The 27,610-nt window shown below is 40.5% G+C and overlaps 3 protein-coding genes across 7 annotated transcripts; 1 reads left to right on the forward strand and 2 right to left on the reverse strand.

Annotated features, from left to right (window-relative positions):
* The first annotated feature begins 145 nt into the window (after positions 1-145).
* On the forward strand, positions 146-4,483 carry dtymk (deoxythymidylate kinase (thymidylate kinase)). Its single transcript, XM_004552860.5, has 5 exons — positions 146-506; positions 604-712; positions 2,894-2,984; positions 3,082-3,279; positions 4,157-4,483. Exons 1-5 carry the CDS (start codon positions 194-196, stop codon positions 4,280-4,282), a joined length of 837 nt encoding a protein of 278 aa, XP_004552917.1. The 5' UTR covers positions 146-193; the 3' UTR covers positions 4,283-4,483.
* Positions 4,377-14,879, reverse strand: atg4b (autophagy related 4B, cysteine peptidase). The gene is made up of 13 exons (XM_004552859.5): positions 14,745-14,879; positions 11,743-11,844; positions 10,158-10,229; positions 9,974-10,072; positions 9,769-9,870; positions 9,602-9,674; positions 8,166-8,245; positions 7,686-7,882; positions 6,500-6,578; positions 6,211-6,356; positions 5,670-5,726; positions 5,471-5,564; positions 4,377-5,076 (listed from the first exon to the last, which is right to left on the reverse strand). The coding sequence occupies exons 1-13, from the start codon at positions 14,752-14,754 to the stop codon at positions 5,003-5,005; spliced, it is 1,185 nt and encodes a 394-aa protein (XP_004552916.1). The 5' UTR covers positions 14,755-14,879; the 3' UTR covers positions 4,377-5,002.
* A 760-nt stretch (positions 14,880-15,639) lies between these two features.
* Positions 15,640-27,505, reverse strand: boka (BCL2 family apoptosis regulator BOK a). 5 transcript variants are annotated; one of them, XM_012919536.3, is made up of 5 exons: positions 27,337-27,505; positions 26,779-27,111; positions 24,210-24,338; positions 22,165-22,328; positions 15,640-17,591 (listed from the first exon to the last, which is right to left on the reverse strand). In XM_012919536.3, the coding sequence occupies exons 2-5, from the start codon at positions 26,990-26,992 to the stop codon at positions 17,466-17,468; spliced, it is 633 nt and encodes a 210-aa protein (XP_012774990.1). In that variant the 5' UTR covers positions 26,993-27,111; positions 27,337-27,505; the 3' UTR covers positions 15,640-17,465. The 5 variants fall into 5 exon arrangements, with proteins under 5 accessions (XP_012774990.1, XP_004552920.1, XP_012774991.1 ...); XM_004552863.4 differs by having other exon boundaries at positions 26,779-27,114; XM_012919537.3 differs by having other exon boundaries at positions 27,273-27,505.
* Positions 27,506-27,610: the final 105 nt, after the last annotated feature.

Here is a 27,610-nt window from a genome sequence, read left to right on the forward strand (position 1 = left end):
CAAGGAAGTAGAGAGCAGTTTTCCATAGATATTGGAGCAGTTGTAGGAGTTTTCTTTCCTGCATTTTTGCTTTTCTTGGATATTCTAATTCAAACAGACTGACGGAGTATTTACACGGTGTTGTAGGCAAAATCTAAATGATCTGTGAAGGGGGATGATGGGTAAACAGTAGAGGGCAGCAGTCGGAGAGCTAATGGGCTGGCTGAAACGTGACGAAGTGAAACAGGAAGTGCGTCATTGTGTTTCCTTGTTGACGTTTTGTTTTAGGAAAAGGCGGCAAATGGTGATAGGGCACAGGTCTGTTTCTAGGGCTTGGCTTCAGTTTGTTCGTGGTTTCTGCAACGTTCACCGCAGCACTGACGGACAGTGGTCGGAGATGGCGGGTAAGAGAGGAGCGCTCATCGTGCTGGAGGGGGTGGACAGGGCCGGGAAGACCACGCAGTGCAGCAAGCTGGTTCAAGCTCTGCAGCAGAGCGGCAGGCCGGCTGAGATGATGAGATTCCCCGGTGAGAATGCTTTCCGTTTTTCACCGAAGGAGCTTAAAGTTCTCCTCTGGCTTTAACGTGTCTGACGTGTTGTCCCGGGGCGGTTTTCTTCATGCAGACAGGACCACGACGATCGGACAGCTGATTGGGGCTTACCTGGAGAACAAGAGCGATTTGGAGGACCACACGGTGCACTTGTTGTTCTCTGCAAACCGCTGGGAGATGGTGTAAGACTCTCTACGTTAGTGTGAACATATGTGCCAATGAAAATCTGTGTAAAAAAAAATAAAAAAAATCTCAGGTGTGTTCAGTACCTTTAATGAGGTCGGCTTCCTATTGGCTGCAAATCAGTGTCAGTGGACTGATCCTCGAGCTAACATGTAGGAAGTGACACGTTCCCAAGTTACTCTGATGACAGGCACTACAGGAGGAATGATACAGAGAAAATGGGAAGCAGTCCATGTTTGGACTTTTCAGTGCTTTAGGTTTACTTCATGCAGTCTTAAACAGGGGCGGATCTACAGGGGTGCCACCTCTTGCCACCACAAATTTGCATATGACAGTGTTGTTTATTAAAAGAAGCTAGCATTAACACCTTGAGCCTAGCTACAATTAACACTGAATATAAATTCTAAAACTGAATATACTGCATATTGTCAGGCCTGCAGGCCTGTGGTGTTTTGTGGCAGACAGACTACTTCACTGGCACAATCAATTTGTGTGGCATCTGATTGTTCTGTAAATGTCTTTGTTTACAAAATTTGTGCATAGGTTTTTAAAATGTACAATTTAATTTGCATTTCAAGTTATGAAAATAATTAACTAAACATGTTTGTGGTTTTTACAGTAAAAAATAAACTTTTGCTGACTCTGATTTCATATTTTTTTGTGATTTCAGATCACATGTATTATTACAGTATAGCAATGAAAAAATAACTGTAAATTCAGACATGTGAGGTTGTGCTGAAAATAATGATACCAAACTAAGCAAGGCAAAAAAAGATCAAGCTGTTATTAAAAAATGGCAGTTATACCCTGGACCCCAGAGGGTTAACCTAATAAAACATGAAATATTAGGTTTAAATGTTTGGTGATAAATGTGTTGATGACAGTGCAGATTTCTGGCATTTTGTTTACATTCAAGCACAAAACAATCAGATTATTTCTGATATAAAAATGACTATGAAACGTAAGTTAGACTTGTGATTGTAAATGAACCGCCCCATGTTCTGTAGCTTTCTGGTTTTTATAGTTATTGGGCTACATTAATTTTTATTATATAGGCTATACACTACATAAAATCAAAATTCACATGTTTTATGTAACTGAAATATATAATTATGTGGGCTAAAGAAAATAGTTAAGTTATAGAATATATTTATATGAAAGGTGTATACTTATTGCAGTTAAATAATTTTAATCATATATAATGCATTTTACAGAATGTAACACCTGCATATGTGTAAAACAAAATGTCTTTGCCTAAACACTAATGGTCTGGCTCAACTGGAGACACCAGGCTAATAAAACCCAACAGTGTGATCAGCAGCTGGACGAGTGTTTTAATGTCAGGTGTAAAACCTAAAGCAGACAAACGGGTGGATGAAGACGGAGCAAAGATTTCTGATCTTGTCTTTCTTTTAAAAAAAATGAAGGGACAAATTCTGAGCAAAACGCTAACAAAGCAGAAACCCAGTGATTTGTATTGATGGCTTTGTTTAATTTATTTCAGTAGCATTTTTTTTTTTGTGTAGAAAAACTCAGATGTTAGTTTTTATAGGACACCCCAGAAAGTTCATTGTGAATTTTATGAATCAATAGCTTATTACGTGTGAATTTGTTTTTTTTAAATAATGTACACTTACTAAAAGAAAAGTCATGATTTGCAGATAATTGTAGCAGTTTGATCCTCTTGAGATCAAACTGGGCTGCCTGTGGCACGTGAATTAAAATGGTTTGAGACCCTGTAACACAGGCTTTGAGCCTTATGGCTGAACGGACTCTGTTTATTGATGCACAACTAAATATTTCCTAAATCAATATCACATTTTTAAGGTTTCCTAAAAAGTAAAATCATTCTATGAAAAAAATCAGTTAGTGCTTCCCACCTCAGAATCAGCTGATTTATTTTTTTACAGCAAGTTTAGTACAATTAGATAAGCCATGTTCATTTTTTTTACTTCATGCTATGAATGTTATAAATCACAGGTCTTTAAAAGTGCATAGTGGTGAGTTCAGTTTCACGCTTTTTTTTAATTATTTGCATTGGTTCCTTCTCCAGTTTTTTAAGTGCAAATGGACTGATTGGCAAACACGACAGCAAACACTGCTGGTTGTATCAAATGTGCTGACATTTTTGTTTCATTTCCTTTAAGTCTTTACACAGCCTAACAGATTCTAATCCACAGGCCTTTAATGAAGAAGAAGCTGGAGCAAGGCATCACTCTGGTTGTAGACAGGTATGCTTTCTCTGGAGTTGCTTTCACCAGCGCTAAGCCGGTAAGTGCATTTATTCTGCTTTTCAAACTCCATCCATCAGTTCGGTATTGCAACATGCAGTCGAGCGTGACAGATGGAGGTTTTTTGTCTTCTTCAGGGCTTCCGCCTGGACTGGTGCATGCAGCCTGATGTGGGACTGCCAAAGCCAGACCTCGTAATGTTTCTGCAGCTGAACCCGGCCGAGGCTGCTCTCAGAGGACAGTTTGGGCAAGAGAGATACGAGACGAGCGTCTTCCAAAGAACAGTGCAACAGCGGTTTGAACAGCTGATGAAGGATCAGACAGTAAACTGGCAGGTATGAGGGAAGCCTGAATGGAAGATTTATTCCGACAGGATGTTTAAAACGGGGATGCATCGGGCCGATATCTGTGTGATCAGGTGCCACCTGTCAGCTGCAAAGCACCGCCTAAACTCTATTTCGTGCCTGCGACACCAACAGCTTTTCTTCATGTCTTTATAGTTGCACTGGCTTCCTTTTCCTGATCAGTCTGTGCCATCACATACAGTAATGTATCATGTTACCACCTCCAGGGTTATTTTACTCCACCTGTCTTCATCAGGTCCACTCCACACTGACAGGTGTTGGTGAGAGTATAAAGCTTGACTTGCACTGCAATGACTGAAGTGAATAAATACTGTGAACAATGAGAGTATGCTTTATCTTACTTTATCTTGGGCCTAGTGTTATTTATTGTTCTAGAAATAAGAATTCAGAATGTGAATTCTTGGATAGTTTTCATTTTTACAAAGTTATGAAAGCAGTCCGAGGTTCTCTTATGGGGCTTTCACACAGGACGTATCATGCACCGAGCTGTGCTCACTACTAGAATCAGCGAGCTGCAGAGCAAAGAGCTAAACAGGCAAAGCTTCACCACCGTTAAACTCCACAGCCGCATCTATTTGGATGGAAACCCGTTTCCAAGGAAGTCTTTTCCTCCTGTGGTTCTGATATGAACTTTTCCACTCTGTCTGCTGGATGTCTTCTTTCTACTTTAGTGCAGTCCAAGTTTATATTTGCTGAACTGTGGCAGCGGTGTCTGCAAGCACTCCAATGCTGCCTCCTGTGTGAAAGCACCTCCACAGTCTCTTCGTTGCATCTTATTAACGTTAAACTATCTGGAAAAAGACTAAAGTCGCCGATTTGTTCTAATTATCGAAATTTTCTTCCTCAGGTGATCGATGCAGCACAGAATATTGAAAATGTTCACAAAGACATCACAGCCCACAGCCTCAATGCCATCAACAAAGCACAGAACCTGCCGCTCGGAGAGCTCTGGAGTGAAACTCTTCAAAACTAAAGTCCTCTCCTGCACCCCACAAACTTCATCCCACACGTTTACTTGAGTAAAATATTACGTCCCACACTTGTACAAGTCAAGAGAGCTATACAAATTGAAATTCAGCTCTTTTTATTTTTGCTTTTTTCATTCTTTTACATAACTATTGTTCTGTCACCTGCCTATATACTGCTTTGATTAAATAAATAATCTTCCAATGGATGAGTGTATATGTTTCAGACTTGGCGAGGATACAACTAAGACAACTTGTCTTCAGATTTGACTAAATTTGGTTTCGTTACAGGCTGTTACAGACGTCAGTTATTAGTGACAAACCGCGTAAGCCGTGGGCATCATGACCGCACCGTGTTTCTACACAACATAAAACTGTTATGGCAATTTTACTAATGGAGTCAGGGAAAGGCACCATATCACTTCAGAAGAAACATTTAAAAGTGTTAAGACTTAAATGGAAACACGTGTATGTGAAGATGTGCATACAGAATTTATCCTGAGCTCCTGCTACAGCTCCCCTCCACCCCCCTCCCCTCCCTCAGGCAGTCTCAATGATGGAGCATTCGGAGGCTGTGTGCCACACACTGACTACACCACTGGAGCTGGACTGGCTCAAGAGTTTTCCAGTTCACGTTCCTTCACTCAGGCTTCCCTTCTGATTCAGAGAAGACACGGTGAATCTTCCGTCCGCCATCGAGAACAGCAAATCATTGTTCGTTATGTTCGTCACAGGGAAAGGATTTCAAATTCCTCGTCCTCTGAATCGAAGAATCGCTCCAACCTGTCTGAGTCTGAGAAATCTGCAAAGGAAAATTTTAAAGAAAATTTTAAATTAATGTTTATTAACTCTGTGAGTTAAGACTCCAGAAACAGTGTTTTATTTATCTTTAGGGGGATTCACACATCTTCCTTGCTGTCATGCATTTTCTTGTTTGGTGAGCTTTACGACCAATCAGTGTAGCATTATTGCCACTGGCCCCCCTCTTAAAGGGGGGTAAAAAAACAAAAAAAACAAACATTTTTTGTTTGGGGGGTTTTTTGTTAACGCCCATCAAAAACTAACTTTTCTTACCAAAACGTCCTCTTGCTTTTTTTTCTCCCAAAAGAAAGAGCTAAAGAGTAGCTACAACACTCCCCTCACAGAGTTGAATTCGTTTTTAGCATATTTAAGAAAATAATTTGCAGTATATTTACCAGGAGTAAGGTTAAGGGTGTCCACGCTGACCATATGAGAGGGCTGGCTGTCTACGAGTTCGAACATAGGCAGGGTCCCTCTGTTGCAGGACAGCTACAAGACAAGGACAATTATTTTTGCGATATTCCAAAAACACAGCGATGCCTTTATTAAGTTGTAATAAACAAAAATTAATGTTACAGACAGAGAGAGACACACCCTTCTTATGCGCATACACCAGTCATCAAACTCATCCTCTGTTCTGCAGAAGAAACCCTGGAAGAGCACAGAAAACACATTTATGTCTAACTATTAATATTCATATCTGCACACAACAGCCTGTGTGTCATCCGATATGTTGTTCTGTTGATTGTTGTATCAGCCGGAGGCACTTCTGAAAGGTCTTTGGCAGCATCTGGACACAGTATGACATTTTTTCCAAGCCCATCGTTATTCCACTAGCTCTTTACATGCCTCCACTACCTTATCAGGCTCTTTCATACTTTCCAACAAATGCTGGACAAACTTGGGATGAGATCTGTTAACATTTGTTAACCTAATGGAAGGTTCAGCTATGGATCTTTTTCTTTAGTAAGTGGGTAATCTGTTTTCCCCTTTATTATCCTCTTTACTGTACGGAGGAAAATACTGTCAGACATAAACTGCTCCGTGGCGCAAAAAAAGGTTGGGGACCGCTGGTCTAAGAGACGAAGACTGTTCTAAGAGCTCTGCACTGTCAAACTCTCCCTGGCAGTCCTACCGCTGCGATGGATGGGTCCAGTTCACAGATGTGCATGCGACAGGGTGGGTGCTGGCAGTGGTACGTCTCATCGGGGACCTGACTGTCTTCAGACGGCTCCACTGCAGGCTGTGTGGTGTGTGGGTCTAAATAGATGAGTTCTTCTCCTGGGGACAAAAACACGTGTTCAGACCCAAGCGGGTAACTTAATGAAGGTGTTTAAGAAGAGAAGGAAAAAAAAGAATCACATGATGAACATGAGCTGTTTAGAATGCACAGTTTATTTCACAAACACAGAGACTAGACATACCGACATAACCAATGAAGTAATGGGCACTGTTGGGTTTTCCCCCAATAACACCAAGGGACTGAGGCAGCATGAAGCATTGCTGTGAAAAGAGACAAGAGGGTTTATCTCACCCCAGCTGTGGCTGAATTTGGCTTATATATATATATATATATACACCATGCTGGCACTGAATGTCTCCTTAAAATCCCTTTCCCTAAATTAAAATCTATGATAACTTAACGGGAGTTTTATTCAGGTACCGTTCTTGCATTGTTGATCCCATAATGCTGTCAGTCATGAGGGGTCATTAAATTAATAATGAAGCTTTTTATTTCCGTTTCAGCTGAACAGAGATGTGCTTTTTACTCCATGTGTTAGACGCTGGGATTGAGAAGCGGGCAGTGGGAGGCCGTACATAAATTCTACAGCACTGAGATTATTGAATCTGTGGAAGTGGCTTGTAATTCTGGAAGTGGATAGAGATTTAAATTAGCAGAAGCTGCTTTTGAATACTTTTGTATCTTGGCACTGCTGATGAATTATTTATCTTGTTCCCAAACAGGCATCTGCACTACCCACAACCCTTTTAGAGTTTTAGTACGGATAAAAGTCAGGCACACGGAGACTACATCCATTATCTGACTGAAAAGCCGAGGACACTACATGCTCAGACTGTCGTAACTTTTAAATAGTTATTTTCCTGGTCACTAACATAAAAGAGCATCCAAAGACAGACATCCTGCATGACTTTCTGACTGGTGGTTGGTCACACTTGCTCCAGGCTCCAGTTGCCTAGGTAACCGTCTGTAAATGTGTGTACCAAGCTGTTGCGTGTCAGTCAACTGTATCATTTGCTCTCATTGGTTGTCATTTCCCTTGCCTTGTAGTTTAGAATAGTTTTGCCTGAGCCCACTTTAATTCACCAACAGTTATATCAGCTGTAGTCTGGGCTCAGTGTCATTGATTTCTAAGGTCTCTACGCTGCTACTTCCTTCATGTGTGATTCTCCTTAACAGTATTGGATTTCTGATTTCTAAATGCCTCACATTCTACAGTTCGTCATTATGTCATTTCTTTGTGGTTATCTGTCATTTTTCCCATTTTGCAAATCACATCTGCACTGACAGTGCTCATTTTTCATGATACAGTGGCCATAACTACTCACAGAATTAGTTGTGTCATTATGCTGTACATGCTAGTTTCTCACCTTGAGGGTATCAATGTAGGCATCATTTATATCGCTCAGGCCCAGCCTGAGGGGGATGAGCAGTACCAGAGGTCTCCAGAGCGCCGTCTCCTCCTCAGCCATGGCACACGCTCCCTCCAGGCATCCATTAAGCTCCCCAACTCCCTCCGATTCTCCATAGGCTCCTGCAGCATCCAGCCAGGGCATGCAAAGGCGCTCTACAGAAAAATGATCACAAAAACCAGAAAATTACTCAGATTACTGTCGACCATGCTGCCAGTACATTACAGTGAAGGAAAACTACACCAGATACAAATTAGGTCTGTGTAGAGTTATGCTGCTACTGGTAAATTAAGTAGCAGCATAACTCTGTCTTTGGATGAACTTGGTTTCTTTGCAGAGACTCATATCAATCTGTAGATGTTTACACACAGAAACTGTTAGATTTGGTCAAACAGGAACTGTGTAAACAGTCCACAGTTGCAACACAGCTGCACTCACTGATCTCCTCGATGACCACAGTGTTGTCCATCGCCACGTGTACAACTACTTTGCTCCACGTATCAAACACCGCCAGCTTCCTGAAAGCAAAACAGCACAGTCACACGTTTTAATTTTACCCCAGCGCTCCAAAACACTAGAGAACTGCCCACCCTCTGGACTTCCTGGTCCACTGGGAGGTTTGTGAGCCAGTCTGATGGAGGTGTAAATTTCATGGGGCAAACAGGAAATTTTTCATCAAGTTTCAAAACATGGTGGTTCCGTGTTTCTAACGTTTTTGTGTTTTGGGTTTTGATTAGCGTGAAATACGATTCTGAGACTATATGTGATGTCACAGCACCGTAATTCACTTTAGCAGCAAACTCCTGACAGCAACACTTTTGACAATCCGAATCAGCGCTTTCTTTTACATCCATATGAGTTACCCCTCAGACATAAAAGGGTTATGGGGTATAGACGTCACCCCGCTGGGCAAGTGGCGTGGACACCAAAGTTGTGAATGAGATATCTCCAAAACAAGTCGATGTAGGACTTTGAAAGGCAGGTGCATCTATGAAAAATCTCAAACCAGTACAAATACTGGTGACCTTGAACTCAAGGTCAAGTTCAGACATCAACGGGTAGACCTGGTGACCGGCAGTATGTTTATTTGTTTGGAAAATGTACACCAAAGGGGTACTTCATGTTAGAAATGATTAACCAACCAATCAGCATCCATTGGGAGACTGCTAGTATTTATGTGCAGCTTGCCATTCACCGTAAGAAAACTATGGGGGGGGGGGGGGGGGGGAGTAAAAAAAAATAAAAAATTTACATTTAAATTTAGATGTTTACTGAAAAATGTATTTTTTTCCTAGAACTAATTGTAAGGAACTATTTTAGCTGGTGTTACATATAAAAGTCAACTTAAAGGAATTTGAATTGCAAATAATAAAAATACCACACTGGTATGCTGCACACTAAGTGATATCAGAGTGGGATATTTCATTGGGGGTTTTTACTCAGCTTTTTTTTTTCCTGTTCTTACCAGGATTCTTTTCGATTTTCCTGCAGTAGTGATAAATGTCTGAAAAATGAAAATAAATGGCTGACCGATGAGCAGAAAAACTATAGTCCAGAAAATGCTAATGGATTAAAGACCAACAAGTAGCAAGTCAAGAATTACCCCATAAACTTGAGAGCAGCAGAAATGCACTAAAAATGTTTAAGGCCTTAAAGACACAAATAATGTGTGCTTAAGAGAAATGCTGAACACAAAAACTGTTGTTTGCTCACAAAAATGCTGCACAGCACAGCTTTAATCTTTAATTTACAGAGCACAGAGCCAGTAATTCCTTTGTTCCAGCTTTCAAAATGCGGGGATTTCTTGCTCATTTTGGCTTTGTGTGTTTGCGTGAAGTCCACAATGGACCCTTGTGGTACTTTCCTGTACTTACTTTAGAACCTGGGCAACTGTGTTTGGTCCATACCACTGGCCAATAGGCTTTCCCTCTCCAACTCCCATTTGAGCTGCAGCATTTAATAAGAACAGAAGAAGAATTTCCTGTGAAGTCTTTCACTCAAGCCTTGGTGTAACTGGAATGGTTTGAAGCTCACTACTTACCAATTTGATGGATGGAATAATAGCTGTCTTTTTTGTCGATGAAGGCGTTGAGAAGACTGATGTACTCCTCTCTTTGTTTCTGGCCTTTGGCCCATCTCCAATCTGAAAACAAAAAGGTCAGTTATGAAATCTGTCAAAAACAAGCCTCGTTTCAATTCACTGGAGACGGGCTGTTGGTGCCACGCAGAGATAAAGTCCGCCTTACCTCTTCCTAAATGTCTGCACACCAAGGCCTCGCCCAGAATCATCTGGCCACACCGTAACATACATCCCCACCCCGTGTCTGATGTTGGTCCGGTCCCCCCTGTAACAGATTCATGGGTCACCCATAACGCCTTTTGATAGCCAGAGGTCACATTAGAAATGTGTGACAAAAGACCAGAACTGACCAATCGGTGGGAAGTTTTTTCTGTATGTGAACCACAGGCGTGAAGTGACATCTGATAAAATCTCATCTTTCTCTACAATACAGACATCGGCATATTACAACATATCCACATCATAATGACAAAACAGAGTGGCTGACTTTGTGATGTGTTTCGTAGGTAGAGCTGGGCGATACGAGATTTTTTCATATCACGATATGTTTTTTTCATTTCAGGCGATAACGATATATATCACGATATAAGCCAAATAACTATATTTGTAAGATTTAAATGTGCCGTTGCTCACAAGTAAAATGTGAAATAATCAGCAGCTTGTTTTTATTTAAATATTTATTTCCCATAATAAGTTCAACAGGGTAGATGTACTTAAGGAACATGAGACTTTTTCAGATAAATAAAGGCAAATATTACAAACTACACAAAAGGCAGCCGCTAAAGCGTTTAAGTTTCAAAATAGAACAAACGAAACAGAGTAAATTGTCAATTCCACTTAGAAACAAAATATTAATTCTAAAAATAAATCTTAGTTTGTTTTACAGAAGAACAGACAAAACTGACTAACTTTTGTCAATATCAAATAAACTGAGAACTAAAATGAAATTCTCAATCTCTCCTTGTTGTATAGCTGAGCTTTTCAAACAGTTTTAACAGTTACTTTAGTCTGACAAAAGCCGAATGATGAATTAGCGCTTCCAGTCAGAGACTGAGGCTACGTCCACACGTACACGGGTATTTTTGAAAACTGAGATTTTCCGTTTTCGTTTTAAAAAATAATCCCGTCCACACATAAAGGCAGAAATGAAGGAAAACACTGCTATGAACATGCCAAAGCAGCAGGTGGCGCTAGATTCCTAACCGTGCAGAAATGTTGGCCAATCAGAAGTCTAGAAGCCTCGGTGGGAAAAAGTAAAAGCTGGGGCATAGAAGCAGAACCGAGTCGTATGTGTGGAGGGACTAACTGTGTTTATATGTAAGCATTTAAACACTGCAGAGAGTAGAATTAACAGTATTGTAGAAATTCATTTCACCGAAACAATAACATGGCGCACAGTGTGACGCATGCACCAGTTTATTGTATTTCCAGACTTGCTTTCGGCACAATTTACAGTGCACGCTACTCTGTTTTTTGTCAGACTTGAAATAGCCGAAATACCTTCACACTACGGAACTTCTATGGCTCTTCCGTTCGACAATCTCTCCGGCGTTGGAACCATCATCTGTTTTCTCTTCGGTCACGCTCGGTTGATTTTTCTAGTCGGCACACTCATTTCCTCCATTACGCGCTGGCTCCATTACCCGCTGGCTGCTTCCCAAACAAACACACGTGCGGCTTGGCACTTGTGCTGTACATAACAAGTCACGCGACGTGACGCTGCGGCTGTGATTGGTTCGGCTCTGCGCTACTTAATTTGTATTGGCTGACCTTTTTTTTTTTTTTTTTTAAGAGGACAAGAGCGGTGAAGTCTATCGCGATAGTTAAATTTCTCTATCGAGTAAAAGTTATATCGCGATACATATCGTTATCGTTCTATCGCCCAGCTCTATTCGTAGGTATTGAAATTTTCATGCGAGAAGATTCAAGTCCCACCTGTGAGTGCATTGTATTCTTTGCCCAAGATCCACACAGGCTCCGAGGTCTCGGGAAAATCTTCAAACTCAACAAATCGAAGTGTGTCGTATGTCAAGGTAGCTGCAAAAAAAAAAAAAAAAAAAAAGGAGGAGGAGTCTGAGGGAAGATAAAGCTGTTTTCACAACTCAACTCGGGCAGCTTACACGCTGACAGCTGAGGTGGTTTATCTCTTGCTGTGCAGTGCATGTGAGTGAGGACCATATTCAGACTTGTCAATAAATGTCAGGTGATCACCAGCATTATCACAGGCCAATTATTGCAGCTGATAAACATGAACCTATCTCTCAGGGAGTTCAGATGGAGTATCCATTAGTTGCTGGAGTGAACTCTAAACCACATCCAGGAACAAAAATTTGGGGGCTTTTAAGAAACTGATTAAATCAAGTGTTCACATTTGTTGCAGTGTCCTGCCTTTAAGCACTTAATATCCAAACCATTCAATTCAATTTATATAGCACCTAAATCCCAACAACACTTGCCTCAAGGCACGTGAAACTGTAAGGTAAAGACCACACAATAACACAGAAAATCTCAGCAATCAGGCGACCCACTATGATTTAGCACTTGGTGACAGCGGAAAGGAAAATCTCCATTTTTACAGGAAAAAACCTCTTGTTTGTAGTAACTTCTCTAAGTCAACATATAATCTTCTGCAGACTGCCTGCCATGCACAGGATCAGCAATCCAAAGCAATGGACAGTGCACAAGAGAAGTGAAGGGAGTGCATGCAGGACGGAGTGGGTGGAGAAGTGTCTGAAGTGGTTTATGTCAAATGGGTAGCAGAAAGAACAAAAGGGAAGGTTAAGAAGATGGTAGTGAGACCTGCTGAGATGCATGGTTTTGAGACTGTGGCACTGATGAAAAAACAGGCCGGTGATCTGGAGGTGGCAGAGCTGAAGATGTGAAGACGCTAGATTTTCATTGGGCGTGACCAGGATGGATGAGATTAGGAACACATACATCAAAAGGGCAGCGTACATGTCACAGTTGGGAGACAAACTGTAAAAGTAAGGCTGTGAAGGTTTTTGACATGTGCAGTTGAGAGACAACAGATATGTGGGCAAAAGATGTAGAAGGCTGAAAAAAGGAAGAAGACAAAAGATGTGATTTATGGATGTAGTGAGAGAGGACATGGAGATGATTGGTGTGACAGAAGTGGATGGAAGACATAGTGTGAGATGGAGGTAGATTATCTAACATGAGGACTCCTAAAAGAAACAGTCGAAAGAAAGAAAAACACTGCCACAAGACCAGGATAACCTGTATTTGTTTAGAGTCAGGTTAATGTGGTTAACGACTGTCTATTTGCTTCTTACGATTGCTCACTGCTTACATAACACGCACAGCGAAATTCCCTAAAAAAATTATTCTCAATTAAGTTTTTTCCTGTTTAGTTAACCCCAATCTGAACCAGCCTATCTAAGCATAATCTAGCACACCCTCTAAAACAACCAGAAAACTGCCTTTTGAGTCATGAGCAGCTAGTAACCACCAAGAAAATGTATGAAGCTGAATTAAACTCTGGAAGTAGCAGCCTTGCTGGGAGCTAGGAGCAAAGAGCAAGTACCATCTGGATCCTGTAAGCCTCTGGTGCTTCATTTTAAATGTGAAACAAAGTTGGAGACAGCAAGTCAATCAATATTTGAAAGACAGGTATGGAGAGATCACTTTTATATTGAGAGGACTTTATTTTGAAAGGCCATGCCACTTGAGTCAGTGAAAAACACTCATCCATCAGTCTGAAAATGATTCTTCCGTGCTCGTACTTTAATTTCAGAGTCAGATAATTTTACTGATCCAAAAAAAGCAATTCATTTGCAACTTACCTACACAACCTACTTGCAAAATAGCAATAGTGAAGAAGATGGACTAAAAATACATAATAGATTGACAAAGAAATGTGTATAAAAATTAGCAATCATAAAACCAAGTTATTCTAAATGACCACTGCAAAAGTTAAGGGATTTAATAGCTGATACAATGAAGGATTTTAAATATCTCTACTTGTTCTACAGTGGGTTACAAGGTAGTAACGACCTGTTACTTCCTGAACACAAGAGATAAAACTTGGTCATGATGTTTAATAATAAGTGAGCACAAATTTCTCTGCCTAACCAGCGTGATTTTGGAGCAAGTGCTAACAATGCTGCTGAGGGAGTTTCTATCATTAAAAGCTAAAAACATTAAACGAGCAGATACAAGGAACTGTTAAGGGACTTTCAATAACTGAATAACAAAAAAACATAAAATTTAATTTTTGTCCCTAAAGACTTGATGAGGATGGTCAATGTCCAACCACAATAACAGGCTAGATTCAGGCTTCTCACTGCAGCTGGAAACACTGCGCTCAAAGACAAGATAAACTTCAGTAAAACAGTAACAAACATCAATAAATGATCGAGTTCTTATTAAAAACAGCATAAAACTCCCATTAAACCTGTTATCAGACACTAGAAAATATCTTAACATGCCTTAATATTCCCACCGAGCTTTAAAAATACGTGTTGCCCACATAACTAACAAGAGTCAGGCTAACAGCAGCTTGATAACCGATGTGATGGTGACAGCGCATCAGCAGGGATGCTCATCTTGGGCGTAACAAAACGTTAGCTAAAAAGTCCAAAGATGTATAGAGGACAAATTATTTAGAACAACATATGGCATCACAAGAAACGACACCTTAATAAATGTTTTGTGATGACACCACAAGTTGTCAAAGCGGGAATCCCGCAGATTTAGCAACAGTAGCAGCAAGCTAACGATAATTAGCAGTTAGCTTTAGTCATCACTTTAGCAGCTAGCGTCACCGAGGCAGGCTGCCAGCTGGCGACGCTGATCCCAAAGCGGCAGAGCAGAAGTGCCACCGCCAGGTGTTAAAGAGTGATGCTGTAGTCATTATAACTTCTAACGAGATTGCTAAGGGAGTAAAATATCATATTTTCCTGTAAAATCTCGCTTACCTGCATCCATCCCGACGGTCTTCACCCGATCTTGTTTGTTGTTCTCTGCACTCGGACACGCTGGACCAATGGGAAGAGAAACCTGCTGCGGAATCCGGAAACAGCCGGGACGTTTCTGTCAATATCCAATCGAATCTGGCGAGGCGGCTTTAAGACCAATCGGGAGTGCGTGACGTATCCATCCCGTGGAAAGCGGTTTCATGGTGCGTTCACGTACACAAATAAACACCAAAGGTGCGTTCAGGAGAGACCCTTATTTCCCTGCTGTATATAACCAACTGAATGTCAAAACATCTGAAGAGACACGGTCTTTAGAGGTTTATATGGAAACTAATTAAAAAATAAACCCAACTGTTAGAAAATATAGACTTATAAATGATGAAAATTGTAGTAGTGTAGAAGAGTGTAGGTAAATGGGCTGTAAACAGCTTACATCAAGTCAAATGAGGCCAAATTATTTTCTGAAAGGTTTCCCTGTGAATGAAGACCCCAAAATCAGACTTTATTTATTATAAGAGATATTTCACAGTTTAACACAAATAACTGCTTGCAAAGATGCATGCTATTTTGACCCACTGAATGTGGTTCAGCGGTAACAATAGCCTTCAGTGTTTATGCAGTTTCTTTGCAGCCTACACATACAACAGTAAGTTTACATTTGAAAACAATTCAGTAAATGATGTGCAACTAGAGATCAGTCCTGGGATATGAAACAAAAAAGACTGAAACATAAACACTGAAAAAAAACCCACCTGTAAATACAGGTGTTTTCATTTCATGCACATAGACCACTAATTAATACTTTGTAATGAGGAATCATTTATTCAGGGTTTACAAGTGCTCATCCTTTGGAAAACAGCTGAAAATCATCATTAATGGCTCCAGACTTTACAGATTGCTTTAAGAATATTTTATTTATGTCTGCATATTTAAAGTCAAAGACCATTCACAAACATTTATGTATTTAACATGCCATACAAACAGTGAAATTATTCATGGAATAAATTCTACTCACGAAATGAAAGTGCTCAGAAAAAAACATGTTGCAACTCACTGCAGTTTCAGTACAGCAATATAACAAACTCCCTCACAGTGACCACTGAAGATGAATTAAGCTGCTGTACATAGAGACTTGGTGTAAGCATCGAAGCCCATTAAAAAACTAAAATGTTCTAATTTTATATCCTAATAAAAAAGTATTCATAAATAACTTGGGATAAAGCTTAATCTCAGCTTCAACATTTGTAATCTTAATGTTTACTATGGATTCACCAGGTAGAATAAATGTATGGTCTACCCTTTTTATAACAAAGGTACATTTCACCCCAAAACCAAAACTGCATTGATTCCCTCTGGTCTATGGTCTTATTGATCCTTCTAGAGTTTGGATCAATGCCACCTGTTTCATCCAACTGTAGAACCAACAAGCTTATGCCACGGTGAGGATTACTCCTCCTGGAGTATTGATCAGAATGTAATCACACTTAAACACTATGATCACCTAATGGGTTTCCATCCAAATTTGTTTCATCAAGGTCAAGGTCACATTTGCCATTTTACAGATAACAGCACACCATGCATCGTTTTGCAGAAATCATGACAGGGTTACTCATTTAAAAAATAAATAAAAACTATCTGCAAACCTTGTTGTCAGTAGTTTGATGAGAGACTGACTTTCTTTCTAAAAGGTTACTGTTTTTTGTTTGTTTTTTTACAGTTAACATTTGTTAACTGTATCGCTGGAATTAGCTATGGTAAAATTTTATTTAGTAAAAAGAAAATGGTGAAACAGGGCTGATGATTTAGCGTAAGAGGCATTGCTGCTGAGTTTTCAATGCTTTGAGCATCAAAGGGCCGTTGTCATTTAATTTTTATTATTTTCAAGAGAAAGCAGACATATATAAACCTGTCACCTCCAAAAACAGCAACTCACGCCTGAATAATGTAGACTGACATACAGCATAAGAGGGCCAGAGGAAAATCTGTCAATCTGACATTGGGACGAACTGTCACTTTAAATGCTTTCAGAACAATGTTGAAGAGTGACTGTAGGAATGGAGAGAAAATGTCAAAGCTGCTGCCAATCATGATAAGAACAATAAAGGCCTGAAACAGAGAATGTGCTGTTCTGAGCATTTCAGACTGCAAAGTCAAAAGAAAAACAAATACACAAACCATGTTTTTTCTGATCCCTCGATATCAAGGAATTTTGTACAGTCCTTAGTTGGTCAAAAATATGTTGAATTTTCTCTTTATCTAGCATGAACTATTACAGCCCAGGCGAAAAGTGTAGATTTCCTCTAATACCAAGTTCTCATGAATGGCCACAGGATCTCGCAGATTATCCTGAGTTGACTTCTCTGTGTATAGGGCTAGTAGTTACCATTTGGTACCACTAGGAGCAGCCAAATCCCTGCAAAACAGGCACCAAGACTGGAAGCTGTGCAGTTTGATGAAAAATGAAAAGCTAAACTTGCTCACAGATGCAGTTTTTATACGTTTGCATCCGATGTGTGCCATTATATAACCATTAATAATAAATAGACAAGGGGAAGCCAAAGACGCGAGGAAAGTTCGCTGTCTGTGAAATGGGTGGGTGTTCATCAACGAGGCTCAGTGCAAATAAGTGTAAACATATTCCAAAGCAGTGGGTGCTTTAGTGGTGTTGGTGGTGTGCAGTGCCGGGCAGTGTGCTCACAATCCACTGTGTCTCTTTTTCTTTCACTTCTCGCGGAGGAGGTGTAGCACGACCGTCTTCAGGTAGTGTCCAAAGGCACAGACAGCAGACACCAGCCAGTGCGAACAGAAGTTTGGGTCAGTGCTCACCACGCACTTTGTTACATCCACCTGCAGGGAGACAGAGGAATAAAGATAAGTAAGTTTCACACAAGTGGCAACCTTTGTGGCGGAAAATAAAAACCAACCAAGATATCCAACTTTTCAGGAGAAATCAACATCTTCACCACCTGCTACAGAAAACAGTTTGAGCCAATTTCCCCCCTTTATAACAACTGTACAAAAGATTTATTTATTTTTACATAATTCACCTGTTGTATGGTTATAATCACTTTATCACTAATCCGGCCCACTCAACATGTGACATGTCTCAATTTGAGCTGTTTGTGAAGTTTGTGCTACTGCTTAGGTGAGTCAAATGTAAGTATTTTTTGTGTTACTTAACTCTAACAAGTAGATATTTGTGTCTTCCAGATGCATATTCTGTGAGTCATAAACTGTATATAAAGAATGAATGTAGCAACCATAACATCAACCATTTGTTTTGGCATTTTGAAGCCACCATGTAAATATTTTGAAGCTAGAAGAGACCGTATTTGAATAAAAAACTGTAGTGCTAAGTTATTAGCTAAAGCTAGCTTTTAACAAGCTGCATCCATATACTGTGTGTACGGTAGCCCTGAAAGGTCAAACAGACTGCAACTCAAAAAACTACCAGCAAATAGGAAAATGCTGCAAAACCACACAAAACACAAAGGAAATACAACAGAAAACAACAAAATCTAACAAAACACCATGGAAATGTTTCTGGGGAAACAATAACACTCCCTTTTTCTATTATGTTTTGTTTAACGTTCATTGTGTTTTGTGTGCTTTTACAGCATTGCTGTAGTTTCTGGTCTTTTCTTAAGTTGCAGTGCACTTGACCTCACTGTCTGTATGGGTGCAAAGCAAAGACACAAATACCTGCTTATTAATTTTAAGTAGCAGACTAATAAAATCCAGGGTGTACCCCGCCTTTCGCCCTATGACAGCTGGGATAGGCTCCAGCGCCCCCCGCGACCCTGAAAAGGATAAGCGGAAGCGAATGGATGGATGGATGGATGGACTAATAAAATACTTGTCATATGATGCAGGTTTAGAACCCAGGAGCCAACTCTAAGGGAGGGAGCGCTAAACACAAAACACACCTTTAAGAGAGTTTGATAAGCAGTCCCAAAAATACAAAGTCCATAAGACAACATACTGACAAAACACAAAGGAGAGACAACACACTCACACACTGAGGGATAATATCATGAGGATGAGACAGTTGAAATAAGGCAGAGGAAAGTTAAGAGTTTAAATTAAACACTGTCCATAGAGGGCCAAACTGTTTTGGAGAAGGCTATAAACAGCATTTCTAGTGCTATAAAGCTGGCTTGTTTTTCAGTTGATTGCTAATCAGCTAACTAACTTTAATCAATAACCTGGCACAATACACCTCTAGCTCAAAAAAAAAATCAAAGCTGTCAGTGGCTGGTAAGCTTTCTTTCAAAGCAGAATTTCACATATCATGATGTCACCATGGCTATGTCCATCGTTTATTTACAGTCTATTGTTTTAACCCTCTGAAGTCTAAGTTGCACTGTCCCGGGCTGTGAGAGTATGTTATTTTTGAAAGCTGTTCTCCCAAGTCTTGGTAATCAGGGGACAAAAATAAATAGAATAGAAGAAAGTAAACCTTCTGACTGACACACATCAAAAGCTATTTTTACTTTTTTTCCCCAAAGAGTCCTTTTGGGGGTTTTTCCAAAACAGATGGTTAGAGTTTCTCTTCGTGAATGATGACTTGGTTCTCACAGGGTTTAACAGACACAAGACGACCTTACAATTTCAACATGTGTCCTTCATTTTCCACTAATCTGACAATCTGCAGATATGCAGCTAGCCCACAAGAATGCCATTTTAAAGCCAGAGCCCACACTTAATTCTGAGCACTGCTTACAATACGAGGCCATCTACTCAGACTTTTACAGACAATGAAATACCACAGAGTGCAGTTTAGTGTCAGCTCTGACACTAAACACTTCTCCTCCTTCAGCTCCTGCCGCTTCTCCCAGTCACACAACGTTATTTAAGTTTTCCCCGCACACTGACATCATCTGTCAGAGCAGACGTCTCTGGGTTAGAGTGAAAAACAGGTCGCTCATTTGTACTCAGGAGGTCAGTTATACAATGCATCGCTCTCCATTTCGTCACACTCCACTTCTCTCTGAACAAAACAGGCTCGGGTGCCATGTTTCAGAGCGCACGGGCCTGTGGTTCGCTCTGCTGGAAAGGCATTAATGTGCTCTTTCCAGCAGAGCAGAACGCGGACAGAGGCACGTTGTCAGGCATCGTTCCATTTCACACACTGTTTGTCCAGGACTTTATCAGATAGGCTATTCCTATAAACACAATTCTGCAGAAGAACATCCCCTTTCTAACTGAACCATTTGTTCCAGGTTTTTCCTTTTTTTGTAAACAAAGAATTCTAGTTAATTTAAAACAAAAGGATATTGCGATTCTGATCTGGGTGGCTGTAACACGATATGACACACCAATTACAGGTGGAGCATGCTGTTTTTAAATTAGGCCGACAAGCACTGAGAGGATTAATAACAATGAAATATAGTTAGCTTCACTGATTTGTTTCCTCCCAGCCTCTGCTGCTGTTGTGACGAACTTCATCACAGCTAAATAAAATAAAAATGTTATTTTTGAAATGAATTTAATTTAAAGTAGTAAATACAATCTTTTTGGTTTAACTTCAATTGAGCCAAATTCGTCAAGGGGCAATTTGCTCAAAGCAGATCGTATAAAACAGAAAAAAACAAAAGACACCACACACACACACACACACACACACACACAGAAAAATCAAGGTTAAAATCAAAAAAGGTTCAAATCAAAAGTCAGACAGACTTTCGGCAAGCTTTAACATTTTCATGCATGAATTATGACAACCTCAATCAGCATTTTTTTCTTAAGTATTTTTATTCATCTTTAGGCATGAAAAGAAAAGAAGAAACTTAAGAGAAAAATCCCGATTGAGGTTGTCATAATTCATGCATGACAGGGTTAAATAACAATTACAATGAAACACGTCATACATCTATAGTAACATTAAACGCCCAGTGGGTGGCAGGGTATGGGATGACACATCAGTGTCCAGTGTGGTGGTTTATGTGCACGTATACCATCAAAACTGACACAAATACAAGAAAATAGCCTTTGAATAGCTGTCCACTGTAGTGACCACTATGTGTGAAAGGGTTAAGGGAATTCTGAAGTTTATTTGACCAACAAAAATGTTTTCATTTAAAACTGCTTTATGCCCACAATTAATGTGATCAGTTGAGATTACTCTGCTAGGGCCTTAGGAGTAACTGAACTTATGTATCCACTATAGTTGACCTGGATGCCAAAAAGTTCAAAAAAGGAAGAGCTGTGAGTGAAAACACAAAGCAGTGAGGATGAGCCAGGGAGACCAGCAGCAGCTTGGACTGAATGATAAGAAAATGCTGCTTCAGAGGGAGTATTTAGATTTAAAAGTGTTCATGTGCTGTCTTTCTTTAAAATAAACCCTATTTGCTTCAATAAAGTTGTTATCTAATGAAATAAAAATCCCTGTACGCTGAATCACACACGCAGACACACACGTTGCGATTGACAACCACCACGCCCAGCACAGGAGGATGTGCGCTCTCAGTGAAAATGTGAGATCAAGCTGTCAGTAAAAATCCTGAGCTCGGTAAATCTTCAGAAAGCTTCTGAAAACATGCAACCGTTCATTAACATTTGTCGGTGTCTGACAAATAGAAAAGACCTGCAGGTGATGAACTGGAATGTATCACAAAGGCTGTGTGAAAAGAAAAGAAAAATCGCCTCACGTCAACTCAAAGCGCAAAACTGAAAAGCGGGACTCTGAAGTTACATGTCCACACAAAGCTCCAGTTTCAATTTCAACCCTGCTCGAACAGCCTAAAGCAAAGTTTCTGACTGCATGTAAGTAAATCACACATAGCGTGGGAAAAGGGGCAGGTGAGCGCCACACTATTTTTACAGCAACCATAAATCCCTTCTACACGTTCACCGTCTCAGATCAGTACATTTTTACAAAGAATAAAATATTTCTCATCATATGTGGAGGGAGAGTTTCCTAATGTACATACACAGATACCTGAATATGTAACATAGGTTGGTATTGGAAGAAAAAGTCGTTACAACGTCAGAGAAAGAATGCAACAATCAGATGATTATAAATGAGCAAGCAACTGGTGACAGTAAGAAGGAAGAACTCCCTTTTATCAGGAAGAGAGCTTCAGTAGAATCGGGATCAGGGAGGGGCAGTCATCTGTTTTGCCCGGGGGAAAAAGAAGACTGAAAAGAGCAGCAAAGAGAAACCACGACACGTAAGCAGGCTGTGGTTGGTTAAAGTTATAGTCATTGTGGGGAACTGCATTAACTTAACAGACTAGACTAGCTGATGGCTTCCTCTCTTCTTTGGTTTTATGAGCTCTTGCTGACACTTAACCGAACCCACAGATGCCGGCTGTCATTTTCAGTTACTTGTCTCATAGCTGCCACATAGTCGTACATTTATACAGACTAACACACGCTTACGGAAACATACAAACAAGTAATAATAAGTCGTCCTTACCCAGCCTCCTCTCTTTTTTAACCAGGAAGTCAGGCTCTTGCGGACAAACTCCCCCATGCAGTCGACAATGGTATGGACCATTGCTGGATGACCATGGCGTACACAGTCCACCGCCAAGGCTCCCGCTACAGCGTACAAGGAAACCACCTTTCCCCATGTCACACCTTATGAGAGAAAAAGAAACCACATCTTTACTTAAACCTATGGAAGCATCAATGTCCTGGTGTCTGATGTGTGAGCACATACTGAAAGTCATTATTTCATAAGTGGAGAGACCCTGCTCTCCACTTGAATAACTGCAGTAGGATTTAATTCAGCAAATGTGTCTGTCAGCAGCTTTCTTTAAAGGTGGATGAACAAATTATCCAATCTCAGCAGGAGGCCTGCAACGGGGAAAATCCAAACACCAGACCTGGGACGGCAGGCAGGCAGAATGCCTCGCTAGATTAGTGAGCACATCATTTCTCCAACCAAGCTTGCACGCTCAGTAGAGCTTTCTGCCGCCACACCATTTACAGTCAGTGCTTCGGACTATTTTTGTCGTGTTTATATGTCCAACACATACAAACTGAGCCTCGGCTTCATCCATCTCCTCTAACTGTCGTCTGATCTCTTTGAAGAGGAAATCTGGAAACTTGCAGGATGATACTCTAAAGTTTCTGCATATTTCATACTGCTATCAACATCTGATAGGTCAGGAATGTAGTTTTTTTGAACTGTTCAGAAAGATTTTAAATGTTTGAAAAGGACATGAAGGTATGAAGGTAAAATATAGTGGAAATTAAGCTGTACTCGATACTCGATAGGAAGTCAACCAAAAAAAAAACATTCAAGCCATACTCGAGTATGATCTCCCTGCTGCTACAAAAACAACACTATGTAAGTTTTAGGTGCTGTGAATGAGAAAATCAGCTGGAGTTAAATAAGGCTTTCACTTGTGGCTACTTTTACAATAAGACACACAACATCAGAAGGGGTGTAAAACATATATTATTATATTATTATCTATGTTTACTTTTATATAATTAATATGTACTTAGTACTACAGGAAATGGAAATTGTAACAGTGTAGTCTGTGTGTGTGTCGACTACATGACTAAATGACTACAGCTACACCGTTGCGCGGGTTGCGTTACGATGCCTGAACATATTGCCGCTGTAGTTTATCTTTGTCGTGCGGAAAGCCAAATGACATTTCTAACTGTGCTCGTGCAGATTACACAAGTTTGTGGTCATAATCTGCTGTTGCTCAGGACTTCCTCTTTGTTCTCTTCTTCTGTCGGCACTGCGGTTTGTCCATGTTTACACTGTATTCACTGATACGCAAGTTTTCAACATGAGACTGAGACGTGAGACCTTTTTTTTTTCCCCCTTTTTTGCTCGTGGTATTGAATTCCCTTTGTAAGTTATCATAATCAGTTGTGAACTGTGAGAATTAAGGCAGATAATCTTTAAGTTCGCTACGTTTGAATTACTAAGTAACTCTGAACATTACTGAGAACCAGACTGACTGGATTTTCTCTCGTCTCCAGCCAACTGTTCTTTACCTTTTCATCAGACTGCTTTGTTAAAAATTCCCTGAAGAATTACCCAGCTGGGACTCATGTCTGAACTCCTTGGGTGGGGTCCAAACTGTCTGTAACAATCACTCGCTCCACCATCGTGTTAACCTAATATGGACTGAATGTTTTCCCTCCAGCTCCTTTCATTTGAGGGGGATAATGGCAGCCCTAAAAATGTCTCTCACTAATGGAGAATCCTGTGGTGAGCCTAAATAAGAAGTGTTTACACGACAACGGGCGGCATTATCACTTATACAAAACGTTTTAGCCATTTGTAATTTGTAAAGTAACTCAGTTCTCTAAACTTTCAGTACATCTTTATTTTGTCTGTCTCAGGCTTCCTCCTTCCCAGTGATAACCAAAATACGTTCCCTTTTTTCATTTTGAAGTCCACTTAGTACAGGTTAGACCAGTTAAGAAAGCACCAACGTTAGTTCCTGTGATGCAGATCTGCATGGCTTGATTTTCCAGAGTTTGACCTACCTGTGGAGAAAATGTCTGCAGCGACAGCCAGGAAGGCGTCGGACACCACGCTCTCCGATGCCACTGTGATGTTCAGCTGGCGGGCGACGTTACGGTACACATTGGGACGAAGGTACTCCAACTCATCGCCTGTCCAAAACAAGAGAAAGCAAACTCAGTCAAAGCTCTCACTTTAAAAAAAACTCTCAAAACAAAGCTGTGTGGCTTTTAAAAGTAACTATTACACATTATAAGCCACAGCTATCTCGTCCAGTAGCTAGTCATATGGCTAGTAAAGGCAATTTTGACCACCTTAGATAATGCTGTATAAAAGATATGACTTTTGAGAGATATTACTGAATAAAATACTTTGCATTTTACAAAATACTTTGTATTTAATCTAATTGGAAAAATGTTGTCAATTGTTTTGATTTACTGGGGAAGCACTTTTGCTCAGTTAGACACCCTGGCTTGGTCAAAGAGCAAAGACCGTATATTAAACATGGACAATGTCACTGTGAAGTTGAACCCAATGTAAAGATACCCATTTCCTTAATCATGTCGTTCCTGAAAATGGCTGAAATTGACCTCACTGAATGCAAATCTACTTCTGGCCAAAAAAAAAAACTAAACTAGTTTAAATTATGCGGCCTAATTGAAAGGAAACAATAATAATGTTCTTTAATTACTCATACAGTGATTTTGATATCACCAATAAACTGCTGGTTAGTCTACATCAAAACAGGAAGTCACGTGTTTATAAGAAGCAGCTGGTTTGACCGGTCGTCAGGAGGCTGGTACTGAAAATGGCCTGCTCACCTGAGGTGTGAAACCATCTTGGTGCATGCAGTAAAGTGTCCCGTATGTCATTCCTTAATACTCACAGAAAGATATTTTACTGCAATTAAGACACTGTAAAAAAATCTAATCTACAGACTCAACCTCTTCTATCAAAGAAATAAGGAAAATTGAAAGAAATTTACAATTAATATAAAATTTATATTAACAGGCAACAACTCAGCGTTGAGCTGAGCTTGGACTATCTCGCAGGCAACCCCCTATTAAGCCAGTCAGTCAGTTTTTGAGTTTTCAGAACTTCTTTGGTGAAGTTGTGAAGCCTCAACTTTAGCATTTTCACCGTCACCATTTATAAGTGACAATCACAACACAGCCATGCCCTAAAGGATATCACGCTTTACTGCCCCTTTGGACTCCAGTGTGGATCATAATTTACCTAATGAGCATCATTTTGTATTTAGTAAGAATTGAAACTAGGGATTGAATTCATAAACACATCAGGAAAGTGTTTGTAGAAGTCATAGGTGCAGAGAGCAGCGGAGACATTTTCTCATAGATTTCTATAGAACCAGACGACTGTTCAAAAGAATCAGGTTTAAAGCACTTCTGTGCTGGTCTCACTTTTCTAACCCAGAAGCTGTTTCTATCTGTTACATACATTCATTTTACCTCTTGGCTGTTCCCATCTTTGTATTTTAAATCAGGGTATGACAGCCACGCACCGGATCTGACTAAGAAACAAAGGGACACTGCCCGGTGATAAAACACGGGTTTATCATCTCTCTGAATCTTAATGGAACCCTTTTAACAGTAAACACTTTAGTGAAACTATTAACTGAGCACTGTAGAAAGACTCAAAGCAGAGGAAAAGAGCTAAACTTTCCAAAGATACCAATAACATCCTGGAGTCTCTGACCCAGCCCAAAAAACTCCGTGACATAAATGTTTTTACACAACATAGTTTTTGTTGAGATTAAACAAACCAGATATGACATATCAGTTAGTGAGCTTTTAAGATGCTGGAATTAAGTGAGTTTGGTCAGAACATGGCTAGACTGGTCCTCCTTGCTTGGAGTTTTTCTGTTATTTTGCCAGATATTAGTCTGCTATCAAAAAAGGTGAACTATTTATGAAAAAAGTCTCATTATTGTCGAAGTGTTTTGTAACTCTAGTCTTAGAAGGGCACAAGTGGTTTTGTTCAGTTTCACTATTCAGCAACAGTGTACCCCCTCCAGGATTTTCAAAGCTGAGCAGCCGAGTTTCAACATGAACTTCCAGTGAATTATCTGGAGGTGGGAAGTTCCGCACGCATGGTAAAGAGAATCCTCCCAGAGGAAGAAAATCCACCACACCAGTTTTTATACTGGGCCAGCATCCAGAAAGGAAAATATTACGCAAACTAAACGGTGACCTTAGCTTTATTATGGGGATTCCTGGGAATCACGTCATGATTCTCTAAATAATAAAGGTGTTCTCCGATAAAGTCGTTTACGTGTTTATTTATTTATAAGTATAAATATAAAATAAAGACATATCTTTATCATAAATCCCAATCTGGCCGTTTAAACGATTAAAATATAGATATATTCAATAGAATATAGAATATTGTGGCATTTGGCTGCACAAAAACGTGAAAGGTGAACTCAGCGCTCCCGGAAACCATATTAGGATTTAGCAGGAATACGATACATTCTTGAATATTAAACACACATTTGAGGGTGATCGCGGGTCTCTGTTTGAATTAAGTGTACTATTGTGCGCAAAAACGCACGAACGTTTCCCGAAAACTTACCCAGCCACAGCAGGACCGAAGATATCTCTCCCAGTGTCCCACCTGACGCAGCCAGTCCGTGTTCAGGCTTGGACCAGCCGATCCCGGCACGGTTCAGCCTGGAGTGGATGTATTCCCTGCACAGTGCTTTGGCTTGGGACACCAGCTCCTTGTCGGTGGGCGAGCGGTCAAACACTTCAGAGGCAAACACAGAGGAGCGACGCAACATCTCCATGCCCCCGTCACCCTCCTCTGAGTGCGCTCCTCACCTCACCGCCTCCACCGCCTCGCTCAGCGGCCGCTTCTCCCCAGTGGACGCCCCCTCTTCGAACCTTCTCCTTCTGCCCAGTCTCTCTGCTAAGAGAAAGGAAGACTTGTGGAGATTATCCTGCAGAACAAACACGGGGATTAGTTTGTGAATATCTTTTGATAGCCTAGATAAAGCTCCAGGATCCAAACGCAAAGTCTGTCGAAAACCCAGGATGGACACTTCAAGGAGAAGCTTGGCACTATACCTGAAAAGTTGTGTATGAATCCTTAAAGGTGTGCGGACATCAAACATCATCCAAGCGCACTTACCCGAAGTACTATGTCGAGAAGGTAAAAAAAACCCGACATCCTAAGTGTGCTGCATTTTAATCTCGCGGAGTAGAAAATGTTTTCACTTTTAATGAGTTACTGCCACGCTGAGTGTAAAAAATGCTTTCCACTTACAGTCTGCAGGCAGGCTTTCCTTCTAAGGGAACTTATTGTGGAGTGAAAGGCGGAGATAAGCTGTAGCAACGCAAGCACCGCCCCTCTGCCCCCGACCCACCTCATATAAAAGACACACATACAGGACATGACCCAGTTG

The sequence above is a fragment of the Maylandia zebra genome, linkage group LG23 (genome assembly GCF_041146795.1).
Source record: "Maylandia zebra isolate NMK-2024a linkage group LG23, Mzebra_GT3a, whole genome shotgun sequence".
Taxonomy (NCBI): domain Eukaryota; kingdom Metazoa; phylum Chordata; class Actinopteri; order Cichliformes; family Cichlidae; genus Maylandia; species Maylandia zebra.